The sequence below is a fragment of the Protopterus annectens genome, chromosome 12.part0, assembly GCF_019279795.1.
Source record: "Protopterus annectens isolate FY-2018-M chromosome 12.part0, PAN1.0, whole genome shotgun sequence".
Taxonomy (NCBI): Eukaryota; Metazoa; Chordata; order Ceratodontiformes; family Protopteridae; genus Protopterus; species Protopterus annectens.
Genome location: NC_056746.1, coordinates 901,205,907 through 901,224,375, shown reverse-complemented (window position 1 = coordinate 901,224,375; position 18,469 = coordinate 901,205,907). Strand labels below are relative to the sequence as shown.

At 41.4% G+C, this 18,469-nt stretch overlaps 1 protein-coding gene across 4 annotated transcripts in view; it reads right to left on the bottom strand.

The window, feature by feature from the left end:
* The window catches only part of STAU1 (staufen double-stranded RNA binding protein 1), a 2,205,075-nt gene that overhangs the window by 2,025,202 nt on the left and 161,404 nt on the right, over positions 1-18,469 (bottom strand). For all 4 annotated transcript variants that reach the window (XM_044089934.1, XM_044089936.1, XM_044089933.1 and 1 more), the window contains exon 2: positions 11,388-11,676. In XM_044089934.1, coding sequence (XP_043945869.1) covers positions 11,388-11,589 — 202 coding nt within the window. In that variant the 5' untranslated portion in view covers positions 11,590-11,676. The remainder of the gene's footprint in view (positions 1-11,387; positions 11,677-18,469) is intronic.

The following is an 18,469-nucleotide window of genomic DNA, read 5'->3' as shown; positions in this document are numbered from 1 at the left end:
CCGACTTCCAAGTGTCCGTCGGTTGAAGGAAGCACAGGCTAGACAAGCTGATACGTCGTGGTCTGGGCCTAAGCAAAGAAGGCAGTAAGAGTGGAAATCCTTATGAGGTATTTGTTTCCCACAAGTTAAACAATTATTTACTTTTTCTGACATCGGCTGAGGCAAGAAAGAGTCCCCAACGGGGTACTTAGCTTTTTAGAAGTCTTCGGTAGTAGAAATCTCTGGATCTGACCGACTGGCACTTGCGAACAGCTTCTGCTTCGGGCACCGCGCGGCAAGAAAGACTGAGGAAAATGGCGTCGGCTGATGCCTTTATACCCAATAAACAGCAGCTATGACGTCGGGTGAAGTGCGACATCAGCCGAGGCCAGACCCAGACTTTGGAATCCGGCCGACCGAAGGTCTGCCTGAGGCAGGACAACCCATATGTTAGGACTGCAGATGCATCCTTGAAGGACATCCTAGTATTATCCTCTTCAGGATATCAAAAGTGGATCCAGAACCAGCTTCTCCCCAATGAAAAAGTGAGAAGCACCAACGAATGAATCCCCAATACCAAACACTTGTAAAGCCTCGAAATGGAGAGAACTGCCATCTCAAATACCAAAGACCCCCAACTGCCATCTCAAATACCAAAGATCCCCCCCCAACATCAACTCCTAACATGTTGGAGCATGGACAGTGCAGATGACTACATCAACTTCTCAGGTCTGAGACCCAGCCAAAGATGAGGCCACTGTCTAATATGCCAGGTGAGCTCAGAGAAAATGGAAATCTGTAAAACTGTCATGGCCAATGAAAAGTACAGTTTTGTACCTACCATATATGTAGATGTCAGAGAGGAATGCATCTGCAGTCTTTACAAATGGATTGTCCTGTCGTCAGGCAGCCCTTCAGTCGGCCGGATTCCAAAGTCTGGGTCTGGCTTCGGCTGGTGTCGCACTTCACCCGACGTCATTGCGGCAGTTCTTCGGGTATAAAGGCATCAGCCGACGCCATTTTCCTCAGTCTTTCTTGCCCCAGATGCCAGGTGCCCTCTTGGATGGCTAAATTTGGATAAATGCCAAAGTTTCCAAATAGTAGAGAGCAAACACACAAAATAAACATGTATGTACATATATACAAACAAATACACCATAATAGATCCCCCCCAAGCTAGCTGAAGATTGGTAAGTACCCTAGGAGTACCTCAGAGGGGAAGGAGGGTGGGTAATCCTGACTGCAGATGCATTCCTCTTGGACATCTACATTTATGGTAGGTACAAAACTGTACTATGTCCTTCAAGGATACATCTGCAGTCTTTACAAATGGGTAGAATACCATAGCTAAACTAGGGGAGGAGGAAATGAGAATAGATTATGGTGTAGTCAGGATCCCTTGCAAAACAGCAGAGGCAAAACCAGCACGGGATCTAGAGTATAGAGGTAAGTTATAATGCTTGGCAAATGTATGCACGGAGGTCCAAGTAGCAGCCTCTATAATGTCCTTGGTAGCCACTCCTCGTAAGAAAGCTGTGGTAGTGGCTGTAGCCCTTGTGGAGTGAGGCCTGATATTGTCTGGAGTTTTCTTTCCATGGTAGGAGTAACAAAATCTAATGCAATTTCCTATCCATTTGGAGATTGTCTGTTTAGAAATTGGTTTTCCTTCTTTTCCTGTTGCATATGCTACCAGAAGCTGGTCAGTTTTTCTATTGTTTTTTGTCCTGTCCAGGTAGTAGCGTAATTGTCTGTGTACATCCAAGGTATGCAAGAGCTTTTTCCCCCTGTTCTGTGGATTGGGGAAGAATGTAGGAAGGTGGATAGCCTGATTTAAAGAGACTCTGGATACCACCTTAGGCATAAATGTAGGATTTGTTCTCATGGACACTATCTTGATGGAAGATCAGGAAGGGTTGTACTGCCATTAATGCCTGTAGTTCAGAGACCCTTCTTGCTGAAGTTATTGCCAGCAGGAAAGCAGTCTTCCAGGATAAGTATTGCAATTCTGCTGTAGCTGCTGGTTCGAAAGGAGGTAGAGTCAGTTTCTCTAGCACAAAGTTCAAGTCCCATGCTGGCAATGGAGGTTTCCTGGGAGGTTTTACATTTTTAATTCCTCTCAGAAACTGTCTGAGCAGAGGATGCGAGAAGACAGGAGGATCCAAGCTGTATTCTGCTGAAATAGCTGATGCATGTATCTTGGAGGAATAGGACAGGCCTGTATGGAAGAGCTCCGCCAAGTACTCCAGGATGTTGGCTATGTTTACCAGTATCACATCTTGACCCTTTGCAGTACTCCAGATGAGATATCTTTTCCATTTTGCTGCATAATTCTTTCTTGTTGAAGGTCTACGAGCCTCCAGGATTATGTCTTTAACCCTTTGGGATAAATTTGGGTTAATTGCTGTTATGTAATGTTCCAGGCAGTTAGCTGCAGAGTTTTTAGGTTTGGATGCAGAATGTTGTAGTTGTTCTGTGTCAGCAGTAATGGGATCAGGGGCAGTGTCCATATTTGTTCCCGGGACATGCTCCTCAGCAGTGGATACCAATGTTGTCTTGGCCAGTCTGGGGCTATCAGAATGATCTTCGGACGTTCCTCTTTGATCTTGAGAAGCACCTTGTGCATCAAAGGAAGTGGTGGGAATGCGATGCTGTCAGGCTTTTCCAACTGAAGGATAGGAGTCCACCTTCCAAGCAAGTGGGTGGTAAGTCCTTGTGCAGAATTTCTTCAACTGGTGATTGAATGGGGATGCAAACAAGTCTATTTGTGGTAATCCCCATTCTCTTGTGATGGTTTTGAAAATGTCCGGATGCAGCATCCATTCGTGGGCATCTGTTGTAGTTCTGCTTAATGTGTCTGCTAGAATGTTTTCCTTCCCTGGTACATAAATTGCCTGTAACTGAATGTTGTAGCTCAGAGCCACATCCCATAGGTCCAGTGCCAGCCGGCATAGAGGGTATGAGTGTGTGCCTCCTTGTTTGTTGATGTACCACATAACTGTGGTGTTGTCTGTCCTTATCAAATGGCCTTCTTGGAGAAGAGGTCTGAAAGCCTGGATTGCCAATTTTACTGTCATCATGTGTGCCCCCCAACCGAGGTCTGAGGCATCTGTCGTGATGGTTTGCCTTGGTTGACTTTTGTAGAAGGGCAGCCCTGTGTTTGATTGACAGGCCTGAGCCCACCATAAGAACTCTTGCTTCAGGCATGGGATCATTGGAATTTTGGTTTCTAGGCTGTGCTTGTGCTGAGACCACAAATTCTTTAGGTACCACTGTAGCTTTCTCATATGAAGCCTGGCATGAGGGACCAGTATTATGCAGGATGCCATGAAGCCTAGAGCTTGTAGCACTTTTCTTGCAGTTAGATGGCTCTGCTTTGTTAATGCCAAGAAGTAGAGAGGGAGTTGCTCTTTCTTTTCTGCAGTTAGAAATGCCATTTGTTTTGATGTGTCCAGTTCTGCACCCAGAAAGGTTATTCTTTGGGATGGAATCAGCCTTGACTTTTTTGTATTGACTGTATATCCCAGGGCTTGTAGCAGGTAGATGACTCTTTGCAAGTCTTCTGTTAGTTTGTTTTTGTTGTCCGCTTGTATCAGGCAGTCGTCCAGGTAGGGATAGATTTGAATTCCCTGAAGTCTGCAATGAGCGATTACTGATACCAGGCATTTCGTGAACACTCTGGGCGCAGTAGATAAGCCAAAGGGCAATGCTGAGAATTGATAATGCTCTGATCCTGCAAGAAATCTGAGGTATCTTCTGCAAATTGGTCTTATGGGGACGTGCAGGTATGCCTCCTTGAGATCTAGAGTTACCAGCCAAGACTCCTTGCCCAGCATGGGAAGAAGCTGCTGTAGGGTCAGCATTTTGAATTTTGGAACAATGACGAATGTGTTTAAAGCGGACAGGTCTAGAATAGGCCTCCATTTGTTTTCTTTTCTTGGTACCAGGAAGAGCCTGGAGTAAAATCCTTCCTTGCTCCATAAATGGTACCTTTTCCACAGCTCGCATTCTTAATAATTGAGATATTTGTTTTAGAGCTTCTGTCCTTTGAGAAGGTGGTAGGTTTGGCATTCCTCTCTTTCCTGGTAGAGTATGGAAATGGAACCTGTAACCTTTGTCTATAGTCTGCAAAATCCATTTTTCTCTTGTAATGCAGTGCCAGTTTCTTGAAAATAATGTTAGCTTTCCGCCTAAGGGTGCTTCTAGTTGTTCCCTGGTAGGCGGTGCCACCGCCAAGTCACTGTGATTGAGTTGTTGTAGTGGTGGTGGCTGTATCCGTGCCTCGTTGGTTGTTACCCTGCCACTGGCGACCCCTGTAGGCACCCCTGGATTGGTTTCTGCCTCTAGAGCGCCTATTCCTGCCTCTTTGTGCCTTAGAGGAGTGCGGAAAGGACCAATTCTTGGAGGGCCAATTCCTGCTAAACCTTGGAGGTTGAACTTGTAAGAAATCTTTTACTGTTTGCACAGATTTTGCTTTCTCTTCCATCTTTTTTAGTACCTGCTGTGCGGGGGCACCAAATAAATTGACCTTGTCCATAGGTGCATCCAAAAGCTTAGATTTGACATGGTCTGGTAATGCTTGTTCTTTCAACCATGCATGCCTCCTGATAACTGTGCCAGTCATGGCCGATCTAAAGGAAGCCTCCAGTGCATCATAGCCACATTTTAAAGAATGGTTACTAACCTGCTGTATGTTATGTAACATTTCTTGAACATACTTTTTTATCTAAAGATTCTTCAGAGGACAGCTTTTTAATTAACTGGTCAAGCATAAACTCTTGATATTGAATCATATGAAATTGGCAGTTCAAAGCTCTAGCTGACAAAGTAGCAGAGGTGTAAACTTTTTTACCCCATCTCTCTAAGGACCTGGATTCCCTTTCAGAGGGGAGGGGTTTTTTAGAAGAAGTAGCTGCTACAACTTTAGGGCCCTGGGAGATAGTCTCTGGATCTGCAAAAGGGGCCTTATACAAGTGGTGATGAGTGTCCGGGACCCTGTAGTACCTGTCGGGCTTAGCAGGAGCCGGAGGTAAAGTATCAGGAGCAGTGCAAGCATCATTAAATGCATCATCAACAACAGATAGAACTGGAGGTATAGCTAAAGGCCTATGCTGTGGCAAGTGTAGAAAGGTCCTAAGCCTTTTTCTAGAGTCTGAGAAATCTTGGCCCTGCCACTGAAATTGTTCCCTCATAGCATGCAAGGTTTCCCCAAAGGAAAATTCCTCAGGAGGAGAGGCTGAAGGGATGGACTCCTCAGCATCAGAGTCTTCGTAAGGAGAATAAGAAGCCTCAGGAGGGTCTGTATGTTCTGAGTCATCAGAGGAATCATCTGTGGCTGCTGGCTCAGGGGGCTCTGCTCTAGGCCTCTTTTCTGGAGGAGGGAGAGAGGCCCTGTCTGGATGAGGCTGGGCTCCACTGATTAAAGAGATGAGATCCTCTGCCAAAGAAAGCATATGGGAGCTGGTGCTGGGCCTGTGAGAGGGGGGCTTGGCAGGCACAGGTTTTGATGCTTTGGCTGCTTTAGCCCTGGCAAAGGCCTTAATAGACATAGCTGGAGGAGGCCTAGCAGCTCCACGTGCAGGGGTAGAAATATCTAGGGGAATGGTGTCTGATAAATCCTGTGAAATCGCATCAGAAGGTTGGATTTCAGAAGCCGTTTCTACCAGGATAGAAGAGGCCTCGGTAGAAGGCAAGTTATCGGCTGAAGAAAGAACCGCTTGCTCGGTTTCGGCCGAAACCGAGACACTCGTGGTTTGCTTAACCGCGGTTTCGGCCGAAACCGCGGACCGCGAGTGTCTGTCCTTTTCTTTGCGCTTTTTGGTTATTTGCGTAGTCGGATGATCCGACGGCATAATGTAGGCAAAATCGGAGCCGAAAATCTGCTCAGCAAAGTCCGAGCGACGTCTAAGCGTCCGTCGGTTAAAAGAAGCACAGGCTAGACAAGCTGCTACGTCGTGGTCTGGGCCTAAACAATCTATGCAATAGGAGTGGAAATCTTTATGAGGTATTTGTTTCCCACAAGATAAACAATTAACTTTCTCTGACATCGGCTGAGGCAAGAAAGAGTCCCCAACGGGGTACTTAGCTTTATAGAAGTCTTCGAAGTAGTATTCGGTAGTAGTAATCTCTGGATCTGACCGACCGGCACTTGCGAACAGCTTCTGCTTCGGGCGCCACGCGGCAAGAAAGACTGAGGAAAATGGCATCGGCTGATGCCTTTATACCCGAAGAACTGCCGCAATGACGTCGGGTGAAGTGCGACACCAGCCAAAGCCAGACCCAGACTTTGGAATCCGGCCGACCGAAGGGCTGCCTGACGACAGGACAACCCATTTGTAAAGACTGCAGATGCATCCTTGAAGGACATCAGAATACAGGTGAACAATTACCTCCAAAGCCTTAGATGCAGAAAATGACATCAGGGAAGAAGTGAGGTGGGTGGCAATCCAACCACCCTGGTAACACAGGATTTGGGGGGTGGGATAATGCTCAATTACATCAGAGTCTTCAAAAAGACCTTCACTATAAGCTCCCAAGTCTGCTTCAGTAGTTCTACTAAATCTCACAGATTCAAGAGTAGTAGCAATTCCCTCTCAAAGGAAATGAATAAGAGGAATAAGTCTGCTTGATTTAGGAAGTTACCTAGAAGACTTGTCTTCAATCGTTTCCAAGGCTGAAGACTTCTGTTATCAGTGCTGTGTAAAGGGAAGATACTTTTCTGGCCACTTTAGAGACTGAGAAGTGTTGCATTTCTTTAGACCTACATTTTTTTTTGGATTCCCTGTCCTTCCTCTTCACTAATCAGTCTACCGGCTCTAATAAAACAAGGCCTTCAACTTCCTGCATACAGAACACCCATTTTAAAAAAAGCTACACACAAATAGTGTGCCTCCTGGGTTGGGAGTTTATGCCCACAGCTGGTATACTTTAGAAGTTTTTCCCATTTTGAAACTTCCAAAGAAAGCGCAAGGGCTCCCAAAAACCAGTAAACAAAAGAAAAACTAAACCAGTCGGCAGAAACTGTTAAATTACTTAACTCTCAGCATAGTCACACAGCGTGGAAGCGAAAATACTTAAAAAAATAAAATAAATAAAAAATAAAAAAAAATAAAAATCACTTAGATTAAATCCACCAAAACACATTAATGCTCAAAACCATACGTTTTCGTTTCTTAACTTCATCAGATGTGGGCTGGAACCAAAACCAGGAATTTAAAACACTGGTAATTATCATAAACCAATCAGAATGTTTTAATTTACATAGTAAATTTAACTTTTTTGTAAAAGAAAAACATGATGTTCTTACAGAGCATGTTCAAAAAATATGACTGAATGATTTATCAGAAACCTCAAACAGTATTTGAAGTTTTGATTTCGTAGACAAAATACATATACAAATATATTAAAAAACGCATATATAAAAAATATACCTATACCACCATCTACTGTTTATTCAGAAAACCACATATTAAAAACAGGATTTGTTTGAAAAAAAAACAACTCTCATTGAAACCTATTCTAGAATGTTACTTAAATACATACTTATAAAACAAATTTGAATATATAATATGCTAAAAACTTCACTCAAAAATGTCAAATTAGAAACTTGATAAATTCATAAAAAATTAAAAAAAAAAAAAAAAAAAACACATCTAAAAACGCATAAACCACAAGTATAAAAATATATTCAAACAAAGGTAAGATATTTATAACTTTATCTAACTTGGCATAGACTATAGCAGCAATAGGAAAGTTCATATAAATGATCAAAGTATACATTTTGCTAGTCTATTTTATTGTGTGTATAAATGTCAAAATATTTCAACATACATGTTTGTATAGGAAATTCTTATTATTTGATTTTAACCCCAGCTTGGAAAAGGTGTCTCATCTTTTATCGTACTTCCTTAGTGGGACCCAGAGGCTTATAACTTAGCCGCTCTGAGTTTAAAGAAGTGGGGCAATGGAAATACATTCATTTAACCCTGATTTTTTGTTTGCCTGCAAGGTCACTTGCCACTAGAGTTCCCTGTATTAAATTTCCTCCCATAAACCCCCTCTCCCATTCATCTTTACCATTTCTAATACAAAAAACAAGAAATGGGCATCATTACATTCTTTTTTATGTTTAAAAAGAACATTTGTTTGCTTTTTATTCTGTATATCATATACATGTTCATATATTCTTCTTCTCAACTTTCGTTCCGTCTTTCCTATACAGAAAGAATGCCTGGCAGACTTCACATTTTGCCAAATATATCAAACCTGAACTCTCACAGTTATTTTATTCCTTCCCTTCCAAAACTATTTCCCTACTTTCCAACAAAATGGATTCTGTATTAATAATGAAGGGACGTGGAGTACAGTGCCCACATTCAAAGGTTCCCTTCCTTTCTGTTCTGTTTGATATATCAATTGCCTTGTTTCTAGTAAGTTTTTAAATACTTAAGGATTTCCTATATACCACTTTCAAATTCTCCTTTTTTATTTTTTCTAGGTCAGTGAGAGAGGTAAATCTGTTCCATTCTTTCTCTAAAATGTTCCTAACTAATGTTGAACTTGCATTATATTCAATTACTAAGGCACAATTAAAATCTTCTTCTATTTTATTCTGCCTGTTTCACTTTTTAAACCTAATGTAGGTTTAAATTTTTCTGATCTACCTTCTGCCATTTCCTTTTCTATTTATTCAATTAACACCTCCGAGTACTTTCTTTTAATAATCATTCTCCTTAAGGTAATCATTTCATTTAAAAAACCCTCATCATTAAATGTAATTTGTGATAATCTTATGTACTGCCCCCTAACAATTTCTTTTTGATACATTGGATGAGCACTATTGTAATGTAAATAAAAGTTGGAATAAGTGATTTTTCTATGTACCTTTGAATTAAATTTGCTGTCCTTCTTATAGATCACATCTAAGTATTCCAGTTTTTCCAAATCAATTTTAAATGTAAATCTTAAGAAGTCAGTACTACTGTTTAAAAATTCTATGAACTCCAAGATCTCTTCCTAAGTAGCTTCCTAGAAGATGCAGATGTCGTGCAAAAATATTTTATATAACAGCCATTTACTGCTAAAGATAGATTTAAACACCTAATTCGCTTCCCATTTTGCCAAAACTAGACTTGCGTATGTTGGTGCACAAGCTGTGCCTATAGCTACACCCTTTATTTGGTGAAAATATTCACCTTTAAAGTAGAAAAAACTGTATGTGAGAACCAAATCCATTAATTGAAGAATTACAGTACATTCATTATGTTTTAAGATTCTATCTTCAAAAATCATCTCTTCCAAAAGTGCTAAACCTTCTTCATGAGGAATGCTAGAAAACAAATCAATTACATCGATGGTGAGAAACTTAATACTTTCTTTGTATGAATTCTGCTCAATAACGAAAAAGAAAATCCCACAAATCCCTAAGTATATGTTTTCTCCTTAACCAGGACTATTAGTTTTGAATCAATATATTTAGCAAGCAGAAGTGTCTTCGAACACTCCGCAGACACTTGTACAAATCTTAATGTCCAACAATACCTTGGCGAGGTCGCCTTTTTTTAAAGGAATGAATTTCATACCTTTAGATAATAAATCGAAATGTACATTTTGCAAAGATATACTACAAAAATTATAAATACTAAAATAATCTCTAATAAATCTAGATTTGTTGTTAATGTCCTGAATGAATACTTAATTGACTGAATCGGGGTGGTGGGTACTTACCACACTTAGTCCCTGAAAATTTGTATACTGCAGCAAATCATGTTTTACTATGTGGTTTTCTGAATGAACAGTAGATGGTGGTATAGGTATATTTTTTATCTATGCATTTTTTAATATATTTATATATGTATTTTGTCTTACAAAATCAAATTATTTCAAATACTGTTTGAGGTTTCTGATACATCATTCAGTCATTACATTTTCTGAATATGCACTTTAAGAACATGTTTTTCTTTTACAAAAAGTTAAATTTACTATGTAAATTAAAACAAACATTCTGATTGGTTTATGATAATTACCAATGGTTTAAATTTTTGGTTTTAGTTCCAGCCCTCATCTGATGAAGTTAAGAAAAGAAAAAGTATGGTTTGAGTATTAATGTGTTTTGGCAGAAAAGTTTTGGGGGGTTTTTTGTAAGTATTTTCGCTTCCACGCTGTGTCACTACGCTGAGAATAAGTAATTGAACCGTTCCTGCCGACTTGGAGCTTTATTGTACATCTCTGGGCTTCGTTTTTCTTTTGTGTTTCCATTTTGAAACTTACAAAACAATGAGTTGAAAATGTGAACCACTTAAAATGGAAGACTATGACAATATGAACTATTACTACTCTACACTTACTTTTAAGGAAGGAAAATTACAGTGTCACAAATAAGGGATCCTATGCCATTGATGTTAACAGCAGTAAAACCTTTAACACTAGCTACAGAGAACACAGACTGTATAAGAATTTCAAATAACAGTTCAAAAAACCCAGACACTAAAAATTTGAGTAGCAGGAACACAGCTGCAACATCAAAACCTACTTTTTTGAGGGAAGTGAATTAGTCATGAAACTACAGCACAAAAGAAACTAACATATCACGCAGAACAATGAAAATTACAAAGAAAGTGAAAAGTCTGAATAAACGGGATTACCATTGCAGTGTGGTTAGCTAGAAGTATGCACAAATGAAGTAATAACCAAATGAGCGATTCTTGCTTTGTCATCCTCAAACATTTTACATTACTGCAATGAAACTCTAATCAATCCACTCTAGGTTTCAAACTTTTTTTCTTTTCTAGTAAAGATTAATAAACAAAACAATTTTATTATTAGCTACCTGACAAAAATGATACCAATCACCAAAAAAGACATAGCAAATACAAAATAAACAAGACAGCCTTTAAACCACTAAAAATGAATCACTCAGTGAACAATGCGGCTGGTTAATCATGCAATGTAATAACAAATAATGAAAACAGCAGCATTTTATAAATTTTCCGGCATCAGAGAGGGGATTTCTCTCCTGTTCTTCCACAACCCCCACATCAACCACATATGAAACCCACAAATTAGGAACGCTGGTCCTGGTAAGCAAACGCCACACAAACACAATGCCTCAGATTCTGTACTGTTACCCTGTAAAAGCACAAGGGAAACTTGAGACAGTCGCTGCAAGGAACTTTGCGGAATCAAAACTTCCAGGTATGCCACCTTCCCTTGCAGCACTGCTTAAACCATTTGTCACAAGTAATTGTTCACTAGGCATAACACAGACGGAAGAGTAAAGAATTTATGCAGCTAACACTAAAAATACACTTGATATTTCAAAGGGAATTACTTAAACATGTTAAAAACTAGCGAGTACATTACTGTGGAATACATTAACAATTCTCAAACACAGTTTCCATTGGTATACTCACCTGCAGCTGCACTGGCGGCAGTAGCAGACGTAGACGGTAAAGCAGAGTTCTGGATAGGTCGGCCAGCATTTTCAGAAGGCAGAGAGCCAGCAGGAGGAGGAATACTCATCAAAGGCTGAGAGACTATAGACTGTGGAGGCTTGTTAAGCAGACTGCTCCCAGACAGGGTAGGAGGTATACTCTGAAGTTGAATTTGAGACATGCTGACTTCCAATAACAGACAGGAGGTTAACAAGTTTACCAGTGGAACTTGCAGGCTAATTCTGTGCAATGGAGTTTGAAGATCTACCTATGAAAAGCATTACAACAACTTCAATACAAACTCAATAGTCAAAACTACATTTATCTGCTTCTTCCAACTATTTTTTTTAGTCAGACATATGAAATTACTTTATGTTTATTTATACTGTTAACTAGAGTAGAATACCAATTCAAGACAAACCATTTTTCAGGTTAAGCCTTCATGAAAAAATACACCGAATTTAAAGCAAACCACCATTTGAAATCTACAGAAGCAAAGTCAACAAACAATGCATTCCAATGTACAAAGAACTTGCTTCACAGTTTTAGTGAATTCAGACAGTGTGTGATATGACTGATTGGAGAAGAAGAGGTTAGAATGTTAGTGGAAGCCGACTAGCACAAATGGATAAAAATAAGAATTTATTAAATACTTGTCTTTTCGGCTTTTTCTCCGGTCCGCTAATGATTGGCAGTCGATTTTTATGGTGCCGTTGCCAGCTCGACGCCCAACTTTCAGCGAAGGTACGCCCATTCACGCATGTCTTTCTAATAACCAAAAAAAATCCTAACAACTACATTCACTCTTCATAAAAACAGTAAGTGGGAGAAAAAAAAAAATCAAACCCTAGACCATGGAGTTGAGAGACTCTTAACCAGTGTACTGCCACATCTTTCCTGATCAAAGTGTACACCCTCAATCCGCCAGACCCAATACTATTATAATGAGGTTACCAAAAAGCATGAGCTGCTGCTTTTTCCTTAATTTCTTTTCAGGCCTGTTCCGAAATGTCACTTGTCTATCATTCAGTCACAACAGGCCAGCTTAAGCCAGCACACATCTCCCTTAGAAGAGAGACTTTTTGAAGTACTGCTATCAGTATAAACCTTCAACTGCATCATGACAACTGAAACTCTTCTCATGCATTTCTCGAGCATTAATGACCCTAGCACCAAACCATAACTTCAGTAATATAGCTAATCACCAGGAGTCCAAATGCAGAAATGATAAAAAAACAGCAAACAAAGGAAAGTAGTACTGCTGGAACTAAATTCAACCTTAAGTCTTGGTGAGTACCTTCAAGAGATGGAGCTCCCTTTTTACAAACTCTCACCAAAACTACGCTGACATATATACACTGTACTGGACAGAAGTAGGTTAAGACAGCTGGGTACACTAGTCCCAAGATATATAAAAAAGTGCTCCATCCTGGCAGGCGCACTGGTGCCAGGCCTGGAAAAAATGACAGTATAGAATCCTCAAGACACAAACATTCCTACAATGGGGTTTGGCCAGGATCAGGGGGAGGATGGCCCTACTGTTGTAGAAAGTAGTAGTAACCCACAAATACTGATAGGCTAGAAAGAGCAATGAAGATAATAGAGTGGACTACTGAGGGGAAAAAAAAGTTATACATTGTTACTATTATGCAAGAAGCGCCAAATTTCCAGACAGAAGATAAAGGAAAAAAGATTGAGAAATTAGAGAAAACAAAAATACTTGCACAAGAAAAATTGTGAAAAGCTTCAAATGCAAATTTGTATTCACTAATACTACAGATCCATGAAAAACATTATGTAGGCCAAAGAACGCTGGGCCATTTGGAAAAAGAAGCGACAGAGAAGTATAAAAATAAAAAAGAACAGAATTTAGAGATCTTTGAACGGTATAAAAAAAAATAAAAACATTGGAAAGAAAGATCTGACATGGTGCAATACTTATGCAAAGGAGAAAAACAAACAAACGAACAAAAAAGCAGCTCAAAAGATATTCCAAGAGAAGTACAGGCAAATGAACCCAGATATGGAAAATTTCACAATACAAAACTAAGATCAAAGCTGGAATGTAGAACAAAAGATTAATAAAGTATAACTTAAAAAAACAGAAGCTGAAGTTATGGAATACCTGAAGTTATAGAAAGTACAGTTTTGTACCTACCATAAATGTAGATGTCCGAGAGGTATGCATCTGCAGTCCTAACAAATGGGTTGTCCTGCCTCAGGCAGCCCTTCGGTCGGCCCGATTCCAAAGTCTGGGTCTGGCCTCGGCTTGTGTCGCATTTCACCCGACGTCATAGCTGCAGTTCAGCGGGTATAAAGGCATCAGCCGACGCCATTTTCCTCAGTGTTTCTTGCCCCAGATGCCAGGTTCCCTCTAGGAAGGCTAAATTTGGATAAATGCAAATGTTTCCAAACAATAGAGAGCAAATAGAAATAAACATGTATATACATATATACAAACAAATACACCATAATAGATTCCCCCAGCTAGCTACAAGATGGGCAAATACCCTAGGAGTACCACAAAGGGGAAGGAGGGTGGGTAATCCTGACTGCAGATGCATACCTCTCGGACATCTACATTTATGGTAGGTACAAAACTGTACTATGTCCTTCAAGGATGCATCTGCAGTCCTAACAAATGGGTAGAATACCATAGCCAAACTGGGGGAGGAGGCACTAAGGAGGCACTAAGTTTATGGTGTAGTTAAGCTCCCTTGCAAAACAGCAGTGGCAAAAAATGCTCAGGATCTGGAGTATAAAGGTAGATTATAATGCTTGGCAAATGTATGCACGGAGCTCCAAGTAGCAGCCTCTAAAATGTCTTTGGTAGCCACTCCTCATAAGAAAGCTGTAGTAGTGGCTGTAGCCCTTGTGGAGTGAGGTCTGATGTTTTCCGGAGTTGCCTTTCCATGAAAAGAGTAACAAAATCAAATGCAATTTCCTATCCATTTTGAGATGGTTTGTTTGGAAATTGCTTTTCCTTCCATTCCTGTTGCATATGCTACCAGAAGCTGGTCAGTTTTTCTATTGTTCTTAGTTCTGTCCAAGTAGTAGCGCAATTGTCTGTGCACATCCAAGATAGGCAGTAATCTTTCCCCCCTGTTCTGCGGGTTGGGGAAGAATGTTGGTAGGTGTATTGCTTGGTTTAAAGATACCCTGGAGACCACTTTTGGCATAAAGGTAGGATTAGTTCTCATGGACACTCTATCCTGATGGAAGATAAGGAAGGGTTGTACTGCCATTAATGCCTGTAATTCAAAAACCCTTCTAGCTGAAGTGATTGCAAGCAGGAATGCAGTTTTCCAAGATAAGTACTGTAATTCTGCTGTTGCTGCTGGTTCAAAGGGGGAAGTGTCAACTTTTCTAACACAAAGTTCAAGTCCCATGTAGGCAATGGTGGTTTCCTTGGTGGCTTTACATTTTTAATTCCTCTCAGAAACTGCCTGAGTAGAGGTTGAGAAAAGACTGGAGGATCCATGTTGTATTGTGCTGAAATTGCTGATGCATGAATCTTAATGGAGGAGTAAGACAGGCCATTGTGGAAAAGCTCTGCTAAATATTCCAGGATGTTAGCTATGTTTGCCAATGATGCATCTACTCCTTTTGTTGTACTCCAAATGAGATATCTTTTCCATTTTGCTGAATAAGTTTTCCTTGTTGAGGGTCTGCGAGCCTCCAAGATAATGTCTTTAACCCTTTGAGATAAATCTGGGTTATGTTGTCTTATGTAATGTTCCAAGCAGCTAGCTGCAGTGTTTTCAAGTTTGGATGCAGGATTTTGAAGTTGTTCTGTGTTAGCAGCAGAGGTAGTAGGGGTAGAGGCCATGCGTGTTCCCGAGACATACTCCTTAGTAGCGGGTACCAATGTTGCCTCGGCCAGTCTGGAGCCATCAAGATGATCCTTGGGTGATCTTCTTTGATCTTCAGTAGCACTTTGTGCATCAAAGGGAGAGGTGGGAATGCATATGCTGTTAGGTTTTCCCAACTGAAGGATAGGGAGTCCACCTTCCAAGCAAGTGGGTGGTATGTCCTTGTGCAGAATTTTTTCAACTGGTGGTTGTGTGGGGATGCGAACAGGTCTATCTCTGGTAGTCCCCATTTCCTTGTAATGGATTTGAAGATGTCTGGATGCAGCATCCATTCGTGGGCATCTGTGGTAGTTCTGCTCAAGATGTCTGCTAGAATATTTTCTTTTCCTGGCACAAATATGGCCTGGAGCTGAATGTTGAGGTTCAGGGCCACATTCCAGAGGCCCACTGCCATCCGGCATAGAGAATATGAATGTGTGCCTCCCTGTTTGTTGATATACCACATAACTGTGGTGTTGTCCGTCCTTATCAGCAAATGACCCTGTTGAAGAAACTGTCTGAATATCTGAATTGCCTGCTTTACTGCCAGCATCTCTTTTTGATTCATGTGTAGGTTCATCTGGTCTCGAGTCCATAAGCCTTGTATGCACTTGTCCACCAGGTGTGCCCCCCAACCGAGGTCTGAGGCGTCCGTGGTGATAGTCTGTTTTGGGTGAGGCCTGTGGAAGGGCAGTCCTTTGTTCGATTGACAGGCCTGGGCCCACCACTGGAATTCTTGCTTCAGGCATGGAATTATTGGAATTTGGGTTTCTAGGCTGTGCTTGTGCTGAGACCATAAATTCCTGAGGTACCACTGCAACTTCCTCATATGTAGTCTGGCATGTGGAATCAATATTATGCATAATGCCATGTAACCCAGGGCTTGCAGGATTTTCCTTGCTGTAAGCTGGTTCTGTGCTGTTCATGCCATGAAATAAGGTGGCAGCTGCTTCTGCTTTTCTGCTGTGAGGAATGCCATCTGGTTTGATGTGTCCAGTTCTGCACCCAAGAAAGTTATCCTTTGGGATGGGATCAGCCTTGACTTTGTGTTGACTGTGCATCCCAGGGCTTGTAGTAGGTGAATAACCTTTTTCAAATCTTTTGTTAATTTGTCTTTGCTGTCCGCTTCTAACAGGCAGTCGGCCAGGTATGGATAAATTTGAATTCCCTGAAGCCTGCAATGAGCAATTACTGATGCCAGGCATTTCGTGAATACTCTGGGCGCAGTAGATAAGCCAAAAGGCAATGCTGAGAATTGATAATGCTCTGATCCTGCAAGAAATCTGAGGTATCTTCTGCAATTTGGTCGTATGGGGACGTGCAGGTATGCCTCCTTGAGATCCAGAGTCACCAGCCAAGACTCCTTGCCCAGCATGGGAAGAAGTTGCTGTAGGGTCAGCATCTTGAATTTTGGAACAATAAGATATGTGTTCAGAGCGGACAGGTAGAGGATAGGTCTCCATTGGTTTTCCTTTCTTGGTACCAGGAAAAGCCTGGAATAAAATCCTTGCCCTTGTTCCATAGCCGGTACCTTTTCTATAGCTCTCATCCTTAGTAAGTGGTCTATTTGCTGTAGAGCGTTTGTCGTTTGGTTTGGAGGTAGGTTTGGCATTCCTCTCTTCCTTGGAAGAGTATGGAAGTGAAACCTGTAGCCTTTGTCTATTGTCTGCAAAATCCATTTGTCTCCTGTAATGTAATGCCAATTTACTGAAAATAAGGCTAACTTTCCGCCTAGGGGTGCTTCTAGTTGTTCCCTGGTAGGCGGTTTCAGAGCCAAGTCACTGTGATTGTCCTGTGGAAGTGGTAGTGGCTGGATCTGTGGCAGTACTTCTCTGGCTGCTAGGCTGCCACTGACGTCCCCTGTAGGCACCTCTGGATTGACCTCTGCCTCTTGGGCGTCTATTTCTGCTTCTCTGTGCTCTGGTGGTGTCTGGAAAGGACCAATTCTTGGAAGGCCAGTTCCTACTAAACCTCGGAGGCTGGACCTGTAAGAAATCCTTGACTGTCTGGACAGATTTAGCTTTTTCTTCCACCTTCAACACTTGCTGTGCAGGGGAACCAAACAAACTGTGCTTTTCCATGGGAGCATCTAGAAGCTTGGACTTCACATGGTCTGGTAAGGATTGCTCTTTTAGCCATGCATGCCTTCTGATCACTGTACCAGTCATAGCTGATCTAAAGGAAGCCTCCAGTGCATCATAGCCGCATTTTAAGGAATGATTACTGACCTGCCGAGTGTTATGTACCAAATCCTGAAGGGACTTACGGTCTAAAGGCTCAGGTGAGGACAGTTTTTTAGTTAGCTGATCTAACAGGAATTCCTGATATTGAATCATGTGGAATTGACAGTTTAAGGCCCTGGCCGAAAGAGTAGCAGAAGTATACACTTTTTTACCCCATCTCTCAAGCCCTAGATTCTCTTTCAGAGGGGAGGGTGTTTTTGGTAGAAGCAGCTGCTACAGCTTTGGGGCCCTGTGAAATAGTTTCAGGATCTGCAATAGGGGCCTTATACAAGTGATAATGTGTGTCCAGAACCCTGTAGTATCTGTCGGGCTTAGCAGAGGCCGGAGGAAGAGAGAGTCAGGAGCAGTACAAGCATCATTAAATGCATCATCCACAACTGTAAGTACTGGAGGAATGGCTAAAGGCCTATGCTGTGGCAAATGTAAAAAGGTCCTAAGCCTTTTCCTAGAGTCTGAAAAATCCTGGCCCTGCCATTGAAATTGTTCTCTCATAGCATGCAAGGTTTCCCCAAAAGAAAATTCCTCAGGAGGAGAGGCAGAAGGGATGGAATCTTCTGCATCTGAGTAATCATATGGAGAATAAGGGCCTTCTGGGGGATTTGTATTGTCTGAATCATCAGAGGAGTAATCTGAAGAAACTGGCTCAGGTGGCTCTGCTCTAGGCCTCTTCTCTGGAGGTAGGTGAGAGGCCCTGTCAGGGTAAGATTGGGTTCCCCTGATCAAAGAAATGAGATCCTCTGCTAGACTAAGCATTTGAGTACTAGAGTTAGGCCTGTGAGAGGGGGTTTTAGCAGGCACGGCCTTTGAAGATTTAGCTGCTTTAGCCCTGGCAAAAGCCTTAATTGACATGGATGCAGGAGGCCTAGCAGCTCCACGTGCAGGAGTAGATATATCCAAGGGGATAGTATCTGATAAATCCTGAGAAACAGTAAGAGCAGGTAGAATTTCCGTAGCAGATTCAGCCATG